The sequence below is a fragment of the Podarcis tiliguerta genome, assembly GCF_965153285.1.
Source record: "Podarcis tiliguerta genome assembly, chromosome: 3".
Classification (NCBI taxonomy): Eukaryota; Metazoa; Chordata; class Lepidosauria; order Squamata; family Lacertidae; genus Podarcis; species Podarcis tiliguerta.
Window position 1 is genome coordinate 96962044 of NC_139536.1, and position 13278 is coordinate 96975321.

The following is a 13278-nucleotide window of genomic DNA, read 5'->3' on the forward strand; positions in this document are numbered from 1 at the left end:
AAATATGCATTTGGATTCTGGTTTCGGCTTCGAGAAAGTTACCGGAAGAAAGCCAATAGGCTAAACACAGATTTTTATAGATTTTTAGCTAAAGAAAAATGAAAAGGAACCACAAGTCTGCAGTACACCCATTAACCCTTTTTAAAGCATTATATTTGGGAAGGAACTTATGTGCAACTGTTCAATAGGTTATGGGATTTGACCTACACATATAGTGTTTGTGGCAAGAATGTTAGTGATAAATATATTTGCCTTGTCATGAAAGACAAAGAGAACATTACATATAACTAACACACACACACACTTCTCCATGGAAATGTAGCACTTTGGAGTCTTCATCATAGAATCTCTGTCAATAAAAAAAGCAAATTAATTCCTCTCCATGGGGCAGTTAAAATAAAGAGTTGCTGGGCACTGCTAATTAAGATGTTATGTGCTTAGAAAACCAAAGCTGATCTGTTACTAGGTGATAGTTATTTTTCAGTCACTCTCTCTTTAAGCAGTACACCTCGTTCCAAATGTAGGTTTACATTATGCTAAATATAGATGCGAGTGCTTTATAGCTTTGGAATGTAAAAGGTAGCAGTGGGAAGGAGTCAAACATCACTGCTGTTTCTTCTTCTTTTCTTCTTCTGCTTGTTGTCTGGATCCAGTGCTACGTAAGATTGCAGCCTATTCCCCCTCCCCATATTAAAATAACGCACAGCTAAATTAATCTTAACTCTTGCATCACCAAAGGTACTGCCCAAAGCTCACTTTATGGATTAGCTGAATGCATCTGAGCAGTGCTTTCTAAGCATGAACCAGACTCAGCGTTTCATACACAATGTCAGCTTTTCTTTTCTTTTTTAAGGAAAATGCTAAAATGGCAAATGTCAAGAACCAGCAACAGTGTGTTTAATAAGTGAGTCAGAACTCTAAGTCCTCAGCTGTAGCTGAGACAATAGTGCTATTGATTGTAACTTATCCCACCCTCTCCTCTCCTCAGCCTCAAGAACATATTATTTGCCTTGATGCCACAGGATGAGCCCGTTTGATTGCAATTGTATGTCCATTCCTGGCAAATGCCCCCCCCCCCATTCCTCCAGTGCTACTGGCCACAGGCAGCTGTTAGCAGCTGCTAAAAGAATCTGAATTTGCCAGAGGATCTGGATTTGTGTCCTCCTTTCAAATCCAACTTCTCAAAAAACCCCAATCCAGAGGCAAAGGGCTGAAATGTAACACACGTGTCAGGATTATTAAGCAGCAGTAGCAGGGCAAGGCAAAACCTTGGCTAATTGGGGCTGCACAGGGGAAAGAAAAACACTGTCTCCCAGCTAAGAAGACACACAGTCAAGGGTGGTAGAGGAGGACAGAGTGTGATGAAAATATAGCAACTTTTGGAAATGGAATGAAACAGAGAGACCTCTGTTGCCGCAGTAGACTGAAAAGGGGCAAAATCCTACTATGGCATGTGAATAGCTCCAAGGGCGAGCCTTGTCTTTATAGGAGCTGGCCTTTCAGCACGATTTCTAAATATGTCAGATGTTTCTGTTCCTCTGTTCTTTATTCAAAGTGAGTAAAATGAGATCAGAGGCAGCAAAGAGCCAGGCATCACTTTGTCACCTGCGGCAGCTCCAGGGAAGGGGTTGAAGGCAGGGTGGTGATGGGGCTTTACAGTGCATTCATTAACACAACTTGCTCTTCTTGCTCCAAACTATGCGAGCCTTAGCACAACCCAGTATATTGAAACAGAGATGAGATGTTGCCATCTGCCTCTTACCCTTCCCCTAACCTCTGCCTAGTGATTAAAAGTAATTCATGGAAAGAAGAAGGAAGAAAAAGAGAGGGAGGGAAACTCAACGGGATGCTCACTTATGCAAAGTGACCCCACTACTTTACAATGTGGCACCATGTCATAATTCGGAACACACACTCACACAGGAAGTAGACAGAAGAGGCAGGACACAAGCACTTTTAGTCACTTTGAAGTTTTTGTTGTCTCTGAGTTTTCAATAATTTGCTATAAAATCGGGGCAGCAAAAAAGAAGAGGTTGATTTGGGATAAATAGTTGTTTTTAATATGTTGTGCTAGAATGGATTTTTTTTTCATTTTTTAAAAAAAAAATAGCAAAAGAAATTATCTATATCTCCCTTCTACTCTTTGTAAGGACACCTGAAGAGGAAGGAGGAAGAAGGAGCTTCAGAAGCAAGACAGAAACAGGTTTTGAAGTAAGCAGGTGTTGTCACCAGAGGCAGCCACAACACACACACCTTGCCTACACGAAAAAGGCCCGGGCTAATGAGAGGCAAAGTGAATAAAGCCGACCTTGTTGTCTCAGGGGCAACTAGGCAAGTTGTGGGGCTAGGGCCAAGGCAGAAGTTGTGTAACCCTCCGGTATCCTGCCCCACCTCGGTTTCAAGGAGAAAGAGAATACCAAGCAAGCAAATGGTGAAAGGAGATTCCTGGATGTGGGGGGAGAAGAGAGGGACATACAGGCAAGATAAGCACCCGCACACACCACCTTTTTCTATGCCGACCATCAGGAACATCCTTGGGTCCCCTCAAAGCCTGCTTCCCTCTTCTGCCTCCCTGCAACTTGCAAGGAACAAAGTACAGGTCTCAGCCATCCCAGGGGTGGGGTGGGCGAGGGCTGAGAACACCACACGGCCCCTCCTTCTGGGAAAACAGGGCAGCAGAACGGCGGGCGAGGTGCCTAGCTCGCCTTCGCTGGCAGCGGAGCTCCTTTCCATCTCGGGGAGGAAGAGGAGAGGGTCTGAGGGTGGGGAGGCGGCAGGGGAGGAGGAGGAGGCGGAGGCGGAGGCGGGAAGGAACTTGGCAGCCCAGGCAAGCTATCTTTAGCATCCCTCGGTTAAGTACCAGCCACCACCACCACCACATCACCACCCATGTGCGGACGAGGAGAGAGGGCAAGGTCCCCCCCGTCCAGCCCGGGAGGCTCCCTTCCCTCGCTGGCGGCGCAGTTCCTCCCCCATAGAGAACCCCCCACAAACCACCAGCAAAAAAACAACAACCCACACATAACCTCCCTTCATGAACCACCAGCGGCGGAGCCGAGAGGGAGCAGGTGCCAGGCATGCCACGGTCCGAGTGTGCGCGACGACGGCAAGGGGAACGTGGAGCCGTTGACCAGTATATATATATATATATATGGGGGGGGGGGGATACACGCCTGAGGTAAAGCCGGGAGCTGGCACAGGCACGACACCCCCTTCCCCCCTCCTTCCAGTCGGGTCGGCTGTAGAAGAATCTCCCCCCCCCCACACACAAACACAAAAGAAGGAAGCCCCCCTCAAGTAACGGAAAGAAGGAGAAACCAGCAAGCCTTACCCTGAGCTGCGGCGACGAGCCCCGCGCAGAGCACCAGCAGCCGAGCCTCGAATTGCCTCCACGCAGTCATGTCTGCAGTTTATTCCACACACATAGAGAGAGAGGGAAAGGCGCGAGCGGGAGCTCGGAGGAGGCAGGCTGAGACCCGGGGTGGTGGGGGTGGAGGGGGGGGGGTTTGCAACGCCGGTTGGTTGGCTGCTTGACCGGTCGGTCGGAGCACCTCGCCGCGGCGCCTCTCAGCTGCGAGCGCGGGCTCCCTCCCTCGCCAGAAGTGCCCGCGGGGCGAAAGAATCACCAGAGGGCGAAGCCAGGCGGAGGAGAAGGAGAAGAATTAGGTGGTGGTGGTGTCGGCGGCGGCGGCGGCAGCAGCAGCAGCAGCGAGGGGAGCTCCAGGTGCCGCGAGTGGCAGCAGCGGCGGCGGCGCAGCATTCGACGCCTCCTGCAGGACTGCTGGTTGCCTCGGCTCGCCGCCTTCTCATAGCATCAAGTGCCGGCGAGCCACTGCGGGGCGGAGAGCGCGCGGGGAGACCAGGCTGAGGGAGAGGAGCGGCGAGAGCCTCCTCCGCCAGCGGCTCTCCCGAGTCTGAGGCGAAAACCACCAGCTGCCCCAAGACAGCGGAGACGTCGACGACGACCGTGGAGAGGTGGCGACGGCGGCGGCGGCGGTGGGAGAGGAGGAGACGCGGCCGGGCATCGAGTGAGGAGGGAAGCCAGAGGAGACGCGGGCGGCAGCGGCGGCAAATAAAAAGAAAGGCGCGCGAGGGAGAGGAGAGAACCAAATGGAAATAGCGGGTTGCTCCTGTCACGGCGAGGAGGAGAAGCTGAGCGACGCAGCCGAGCCGGGAGAGCGCGGCAAGCTTGACAGGCTGCTAGCAGCGCAAGAAGGAGCTGCTGCTGCTGCCGCTGCCGCCGCCGCCGCCGCTCCTGCTGCTGCTGGACTCAACCATCCCTTCCCACTGAGAGGGGAAGGAGGCTGGAGCGGCGCAGCGGCGGCAGCAGGAGCGAGCGAGCGAGCGCACCCGCCAAAGCCCAAGGCAAAGCAGCCGCAGCAGCCTTCTCGCAGCCCTCACGAAACGGGGGTGGGAAAGCGAAGGGAGTCTTTTTCTCTCTTCTCTTCTCTTCCCCCCCCAAAAAAAAACCCCTCTCCGCCCCGCTGAGGGAGGTGGCGGCGGTGTCTGGGAATCTTCTTTTCCAGTCACAGGTGACGACGGGGCAGTTGAGGGGGCAACTGGAGAGAGAGAAAGCGCGCGCGCCGGCTGAGGGGCGGGACGAGGAACGCGCTCGGGAATCCCGCGCCGCGCTGCGAAACGCGCTCTAGCGTCCCGTCGTCGTCGTCGTCCCACGTCCCGCCAGACCTACCTCGCAGGGCGCACGTTGGGCGCCTTGAGGTGGCTGGTGGAGCGTAAAAGGCGGGAAGTCGCAGCTACAGGAGGGCAGGGAATGGTTCCCCCTGGTCGGTTAAGCGACCCAGGCTTCGCTTGGTGTCTTTGAGGAGAAATACCCTCCTGGGGTCGCCCAAGGGGCCGTTTGCAAGGGTCGCTCTGGATCCAATCTGAATAAGAGTGGCCTCCTCCCTTAAAAAGAGCAAGGGACACCTAGGAGCCAGTGGCATAGCTGTCAACTTTTTCCTTTTCTTGTGAGGAACCCTCTTTGGAATAAGGGAATTTCCCTTAAAAAAATGGAAAACGTTGACAGCTATGGCCAGTGGGCAATCTTGAACTTAGGTCTAACATATCTTCTTTGGTTACGGGCTTCTTCCAAGGAAGCCCAACCACCACACACACACACAATGCTGGGTGTTTTTGTATGCGTGTCTAAATCCCCTGGGATAGCTCAATCGGGACTCTTAATCTCAGGGTTGTGGGTTCGAGTTCCACGTTGGGCAAAAGATTCTTGCATCGCAGCGGGTTGGACTAGATGACCCTCGTGGTCCCTTCCAGCTCTATGATTCTATGAAATCCGGAATAATAGTTGGCTTTGGCTCTGTGCTAAAAACCACTCGCTTGGAGATGGGTGCCTGCTCTACCCGGACCATTTTGATCCCAAATTATGCATTTGAACATGGGTCGTTTCACCTGTGGCTGTCGTAGGACGAAGAAGACAGCCGTTTCCCAAATCCGATGGGCAAGGCTCGTTAGGCCCCTGTTCAGCAAGGGCACTTAAAAACGGTTCTCTTATTCCTTGGCAGCATTCACACTTCCCGCACTAAAAGGCGTGCTTGGGAATCTCTTTGGACAGCAATGCAGGCTTCACACATCAGACCCGGGAAATGCAAACCAGCAATCCTTGTTTCAGCATCACTTGAGCAATGCAAGACTGGGCAAGCCCCACTCCTGAATTACTTCTCTGAGCGCTAACTAAATAATTTTAAGGGACATTTAGGATGTTCTTTCAGGACAGGTCGGGTTCTTCAGTTTATCTTCAACACGGCCATTTCCCCATGGAAAACTCGAAGTGGGCACCTCGGTGGTTCTCTGACCCCACTTCCAAGGAGTTTCGGAGTCACTTAAAAGAGCATCTGATGCGTTTGCTACCCTACGTCCATTTCGAACTCTCGGTCAGGGCAAAAATAGAGAATGGAAAATGGAAAAAACCAAAACAGCTAAGTCTCCTTGGCACCACGTTTCTTTTTCTGTGTTCTAATACTCTCCCATCCCCAATGTCCGGCCTCATCAATTTCTGCCATTTAAAACTATTTCTAAAACCCATTTCTTTTATGTCATTATTGAGAAGACATCTTCTAAACGTGAGCCTAAAAATGTAAAAAAAAAAAGGTATTATTATTTTTTTTAAAAAAAACAACCTAGCCTTCGATCTGTGGCATAAACTACATTAGAGTGGTTCCTTTTTAAGTCCACGAAATGTCAGCTTTTCTGTTTTCCTAATAAAACAGATTTGTTTGCTTAAAATCTCTCTGAAGCTGCAATCCTGTGTGCCCTGGGAGTAAGCTCCATTGAAATCAGTGGGGCTTGCTTCTGAGTAAACGAAGCGATTCCTTGGTTTTGGGCCAGCTAAAGCCACTTAACACAGCAGAAAGAACCTTACTTCCTAATTAATGCCCGAAGCTACCTGTGTTGGTAATTAAAATACAAAGGATCACAGGACAGAAGCAAAACCAATGGCGAGGAGGAGTTTCGAGGTTGCAATTAATCACTGATGATAAATTCTCTTTCTTGGTAAAATATGGAAAGCTGTTGCCTCGTTGTATGTTGGTTCAACGAGTGGGCACTGAAGAAAGTAGGCTGGCACTGTTAATAGGCTTATATTTATATATTAATGTTGCTGCTTTTCTCGCTGGCGGGGCAAGCGGGACGGAGGCTTTGCGAACTGGAAAACTGCGAGAAACATGTGACACTGCTGCCATCTAGCGGCTTCATTTTTCTCTGTAGCGAATTCATAAATATTAAAGACACATTTCAGTCTTAGTTGAAAAAAACAACCAAAAAGGGATTATTAGCGCGTGTAAGAAAGATCTCCGCCACGCCCTCATCGTTTGCCTATCTATTTTTTTGTTGACTTTATATTCTGGCCTTCCTTCCAAAAAAGCCAAAGGAGGCACAGGAGCCTATAGTCTCTAAGGCTATTGCAGATGCCACTCTTCCCTTACATTCCAGATTGGGAGGGTGCAAACCTCGAACAGCGACCCATGCAGATGTACAACAGACAGGCGAATATGAGAGCAGATTATTTTGTTGCTTCTCTGCATCCAGAGTGATTTAATGCTTCAATCTTGTGCGGAGAGATATGGCAGCATAGCCTGATCAGGGGGGACAAAGGAAAGAACAACGAATTATGCTGAGATGGGATAGGCATCTTCATGAGTGCTGGTGACTCATAGAACTCACAGAATCACAGAGTTGGAAGTCCAACCCCCTGCAGTGCAGGAATATGCAGCTCTGCCTTAACGGGGATCGAACCTGCAACCTTGGGGTTATCAGCTGTACACTCAAAGCATCTGAGCTATCCAGGATGTACAGCAAACTGATATCCCTCAGTAAACCATCCAGCAATTACTGGACTAGTGCAAACCAGATGTGTTACCATTATACTTTCCATCTTTGTATGCATTGAATTCAAAAGGTCTGTGTTTTCAAAATGGAACTTTGAAGAGTTAAAATAATGAAAACCAAGCTCCCTGATGCTTAAAACTGTCATCTTTACTGCTATTGGTTTCCTCTTCGAGACACACTAGTTTTAAACAAAGCCAGCATATCCCATTTCATCTGTTTGTACATTGTCTTTTCATGCTAGCATCCTTATCATCCTTCCTAACTGTCAGTCCCTAAGCTTCCCTCAGCTGTGACCTTTTTGTTTGTTTGCTTCATATCCGTACCTTATACAGCTCCTAGCACACTGCAGGCCTGCTCCAGTTGACAGAACTAGCACTTTTACAAGTGTCACATAATGTTCATTTTGCACCCGCACAGAATTGATTCTTTGATGTGGCAGTACCTGTTCTCTAGAACTCCTCCTTGTCCATTGATGTTAGTTAGGCACCTTCACTGTATTTTTTCCTGCACCTACTAAATACTTTTTTTTTGTTTATGCAAGCATACCAAAACATGTACTTTAATTTTTCTTATGTAGATTTTAATCACTGGTTTTTTTTACTTATATTCTGATGCATTTTAAAGTTAACTTGCTCTTAATGTTTTATTTAATCAGCATTTGCGATGAATGTTTTATATTTTATATAAACAGTTTACAGGGTAGAATAACAGATTATGAAGCATAGGTTATGGAGATATATATCTATATATATATATATATATATAGAGAGAGAGAGAGAGAGAGAGAAAATTTACTTGTTAGTTTACATTGGGAAATAGGAACACAGTACAGTTTAAAAGCTGGCAGATATGCTCATGCACCAAAATAACAGGGAAAGTTCATGCCAGCTTATAGTTGGGGATGGGGAAAATGAAATTCTCTTCAACAGAATGCAACACATCATATATGCTGGCAAAGGCAGAATCCTTCATCTCAACATCTGCATCCATTCCAGTTTTCTGGAAAGATCATTGTGCTTAAAGAAAAAGGCTCCATCACACTGAAAAACTTGAGCTGAGAGATAAACTCTTCTCTCTGTTAAAACAAAACCATGGGGGAAATATTTCTAATTCCAGGTAATATGAAAAACAGGACTGCAGAAACATTGCCTTGTACATTGCAATTATTGTTTTGTAATGAAGTTAGCATCATTTACCATTCCCCACCCCACCCCATACAGGTTGCCATGGGCTTTTTACATCTTGCTGAAATTATTTTTCTTTTCAAATTGAATTTCAGCTAGCTTTTCCTACATGACTTGTGTAATGAATAGGCAGTTGTTTTTGCTTTCAGTATTTAAAGTTCAGAGTTTACTCCCCTTCACTGAACTGCTTGAGAGAGGGACAAGAGTATAGGTGAAAAACCTTTGGTCATCCAGATGTTGTTGGCCTACAGCTCTCATGGCTGAAGTTGATGGGAGTCAGAGACCATTTGGAGAGACAAGAGTTGTCCATCCCTAAACTAGAGGCTACGGACTGAAAGCAGAAACTGATGCAAAGAACTACCTCCCAATACACACATTAAGAAAGGGGCATGCCCCTGATTTTGTTCCCTTTTGGATAATCAGAATACAGGTTCTATACTTTGTGAAGCCTTGACATCTGAACTTGAAATTTCTTCAGGTAGGTCTTTTGCTGAACTCTATGAGAAGCAGGACCTAAAGTACAGTACAGTGGTACCTTGGGTTACAGATGCTTCAGGTTACAGACGCTTCAGGTTACAGACTCTGCTAACCCAGAAATAGTATCTCAGGTTAAGAACTTTGCTTCAGGATGAGAACAGAAATCGTGCGGCGGCGGCGCAGTGGCAGCGGGAGGCCCCATTAGCTAAAGTGGTGCTTCAGGTTAAGAACAGTTTCAGGTTAAGAACGGACCTCCAGAACGATTTAAGTTCTTAAACAGAGGTACCACTGTATTATTCTGAAACAATATGTTGTTTTGTTTAGTCATTTAGTTGTGTCCGACTCTTCGTGACCCCATGGACCAGAGCATGCCAGACACATCTGTCTTCCACTGCCTCCCACAGTTTGGTCAAACTCATGTTCGTACCTTCGAGAACACTGTCCAACCATCTCGTCCTCTGCCATCCCCTTCTCCTTGTGCCCTCCATCTTTCCCAACATCAGGGTCTTTTCCAGGGAGTCTTCTCATGAGGTGGCCAAAGTATTAGAGCCTCAGCTTCAGGATCTGTCCTTCCAGTGAGCACTCAGGGCTGATTTCCTTAAGAATGGATAGGCTTGATCTTCTTGCAGTCCATGGGACTCTCAAGAGTCTCCTCCAGCACCACAATTCAAAAGCATCAATTCTTTGGCAATCAGCCTTCTTTATGGTCCAGCTCTCACTTCTATACATCACTACTGGGAGACTTACTGAAATGGATGCTGCAGCATTTATTGCTCACCTACACATGCCATGGTCTTATCTTGTAGTGCGTTTTCATACCAATGCACTAAGCATTATGTGATGATGATACTTCCTGATATTTTCACTTGCAGGCTGAATTATTTTTTGCAGCTCTGTAGATCTCTACAAAACTTTTGTGATGATCCGTTGAAAATTAGAAGATCTGTGTTAGAAGCACCTAGACTACAGAATTCATGATAAAATGCCAGCCCAAGCAAACCACTCATGGGAATGTTTTATAATAATGGGAATGTTGTCATAATAATGACAATAAAGATATTATTATTATTATTATTATTATTATTATTATTATTATTATTAAACAGTTTACAAACTCAGAACCTTTACCTGAACAATTGGTAATGTTGAAGGAATGGTAGCAGGACTCAGACAAGCTACAACCCAAATGGGCAACTGAATCTTCTATTTCAGTTTGTGAAAAAAAGTTTAAACCAGAATTAATATTACTAGTTTCACACAAGACTAGTTTTGAATGGTTACATTTTAATATAGCCACCAAACATGGCTCTTCTGTAGTTTATCTACAAAACTGTGAAAACTGTGACTTTTCAAATTGTACTTCCTCAAATTTTTTCATTCATATTGCAAAGTTTTGCTTTGACTTCTGTAATAATTAGTGGGATAAAATGAATCCTTAACAAAGACGTACATACAAATGTGTCAAGACTGGAATACAGAAGGAAGATCAGTGGGAGATCATAGCAGCCATTAATTCTTACAAGCTGGAAGAAAAGACTGTAGCAGGAGGTATTTGGCTCGGAGAGATTAAAACAACCGGGCCCTGAAAGGCAATGTTTTTACAAGATTGGAAGCTGTGAAACTGCAGAAGGCCAACTAGTATATCTAGTGAATAAGCCTCCCTGCTTGATTTTAGGGTACAACTTAATAATGTTTTCTGATAGCCAATACTAATATGTAATTCAGGGTTGCTCTACTCCTGCTTTGTAAATAGACAATGTGTGAACACCTTTGTTTATTGACCTCCAAAAAATGTTGGAATCCTCTCTTAGCGCTAAGCACTCTTACCTAGTTGCCATACCTGAACCCTTTGTAAAGAGGAAGTTGTGGCCACCATTCTCTCAATAACACTAGCTGGAAATAAATATGACGGGTACTTTTTTTAAGGTGGTTGTGGTCTTCTCAAAAGTGTCTCATTCAAACAGGTTTTCTGAATGCAGTAAGTGTTCTACTTTTACTGACGCAGTTCAAGCATTATTTTGATACAAGAGAAAATGGAAAATCTTCTATAGCAACAATTCCAACCCACTAAATATAACTAAATATATTCCCCCCCCCCCCGTTCCCCCTCCAGAAAAACACACACTTTCTGCCTCTGGTTTGTTTTGTTTGGTATGGTACAAGCCACTCATGACCTGGGAAAATACCAGCTAGGAGTATTTTGACCCTTGGTAAATGAAGTCTTCTTGTGTCACAGCATTAAGTTTTTCAAATTACCTTCAGTCTCCTCCTGAAACAACAATATTTAGTCAACTAGTATGACCAGGATGTAGGCAATATTCGACTTCTAAGAAAGAAACAAGTGCGGAAATCACTGGAATTTAAATGCAAATGCATTAACTTGTAAAAGTACAAAAATATATAGCCAAGGCAATAAAAATAAGTGAAAATGAATTCTTCCTTTTACACTCTCTCCTTTCAATGTGCTTAGTTAAACAAGCACAATGAAATGATTGAGAAACAATGCAAGTCATTTAAGTGAAATACAGAAAGGGATCAGCACCATGGTTAGTTCCTGCTTTCTGACTTCTGTGTTTACCAGGAAAGCACGGCTAGTAGGAATCAGCGTGAGACTCTCTCCACATCTTCCTGGCAACAACACTTCATGGTGTGACCCACTGAAGGAAGCAACAAATCTCTTCTGAAACGTTTGGAGACATCTTCTCCTCTGCTGCCAAAGCAGCAAAAAAGCAGCCCTCATTTTCACAGAGGAATATCTTTTAAATGTTTGAGGGTTTTTTGCCCATCCTTATCTTAAAAGATCTCAGTAGGCTGCTAAATTCTAGAGTTGATGGAAATCTCCAATGAATGTTGGGAGTCCCCTAAACTATTTTGGCTTAGAGCCAATTCCAGTCTTTCTTTCCAATGGGCTCAAATGTCTAATTTCACAAGCAAATTTTGACCACAGCCCACCAGAAAGAGTATCTTGGACTCTCTCTCCACTTTCCGACTGAGGTTACAATTACTATGCAAAGACTGGGCTGTGGATTTGATCGTGGGCACAGTTTGGGGCCAAGAATACACATCTCATTTGTCTTATTTCATAATCCATCCTGGAAATGGGGGTATTTATATTTCTGATAGGGAGAGTTTTGATTGTAGAGAAAGCCTGCACACCATGATTGTAAATTTAGCTTTGCACACAGGTAGTTGATTATCCAGTGCTTTGGTGTGTGCTGGTTACTTTCCATTTATCACATTCCTTTGCCTCCTGTGAAGGGTGTTATATAACACCCATGAAATTTATGGAATACAGAGCATCCCTTGATCAAATACATGGCGCTATTAACTGCACATCACAAGGTGTTTTCATTCTTTTTCCCCCAGGGATGCAAGTCATTATGTACACTTACTCTACCTGTATTTACTCCATAACTATTCAATACTCTGTCAGCTCAGCCACTGCCCCTAGCAAAACGTCAATTTGACTTATGTCATTTCCCTCCTTCTTGATGTTTCCCTCGCCAGTTGTCTTTCATTTGGCCCATGCTTCCTTCCAATATCATGTTGGCAACATTTACATAAACAGCAGGAGTAAAAAGGTACAGGGACCCCTGACCATTAGGTCCAGTCGTGATCGACTCTGGGGTTGCGGCGCTCATCTCGCTTTATTGGCCGAGGGAGCCGGTATACAGCTTCCGGGTCATGTGGCCAGCATGACTAAGCTGCTTCTGGTGAACCAGAGCGGCGCATGGAAACGCCGTTTACCTTCTCTCCGGAGCGGTACCTATTTATCTACTTGCACTTTTGATGTGCTTTTGAACTGCTAGGTTGGCAGGAGCAGGACTGAGCAATGGGAGCTCACCCCATCGCGGGGATTCGAACCGCCAACCTTCTGATCGGCAAGTCCTAGGCTCTGTGGTTTAACCCACAGTGCCACCCATGTGCCAAACAGCAGGAGTAGTGGGTAGTAATACCAGATCATTACCAAAAGTCCATTTTTGTTGGTGTTGTTCCTAGATGAGCAGTTGTGGGCCGTATTTAAAACATACAACTTTAAAATAGACACTGTTTTATCCCATGTTGGGAAGATCAGCGGTCATACCAGCCCTCTATTTTGGTGTGCAGCCAGCTGCTCACACTTTGAAAGACATAAGCAGCAATGCTTCCTCTTCTCTTCCAGTGCAGAGAGGAACCCCCAACTGCTCTGGAGGGTCCCCCAACCCTCTTGCAGGAGGAACCTGCACAAAAATAAAAACCCTCTAAGGCATTCTTCCATGCCACTTACAATGAACCC

General features: G+C 45.8%; 1 protein-coding gene across 2 annotated transcripts in view; it reads right to left on the reverse strand.

Annotated features, from left to right (window-relative positions):
* Window positions 1–4764, reverse strand: part of CSMD1 (CUB and Sushi multiple domains 1) — a 920428-nt gene extending 915664 nt beyond the window's left edge. For both annotated transcript variants that reach the window (XM_083431289.1, XM_083431288.1), the window contains exon 1: window positions 3332–4764. In XM_083431289.1, the coding sequence (XP_083287415.1) occupies window positions 3332–3401 (70 nt within the window). In that variant the 5' untranslated portion in view covers window positions 3402–4764. The remainder of the gene's footprint in view (window positions 1–3331) is intronic.
* Window positions 4765–13278: the final 8514 nt, after the last annotated feature.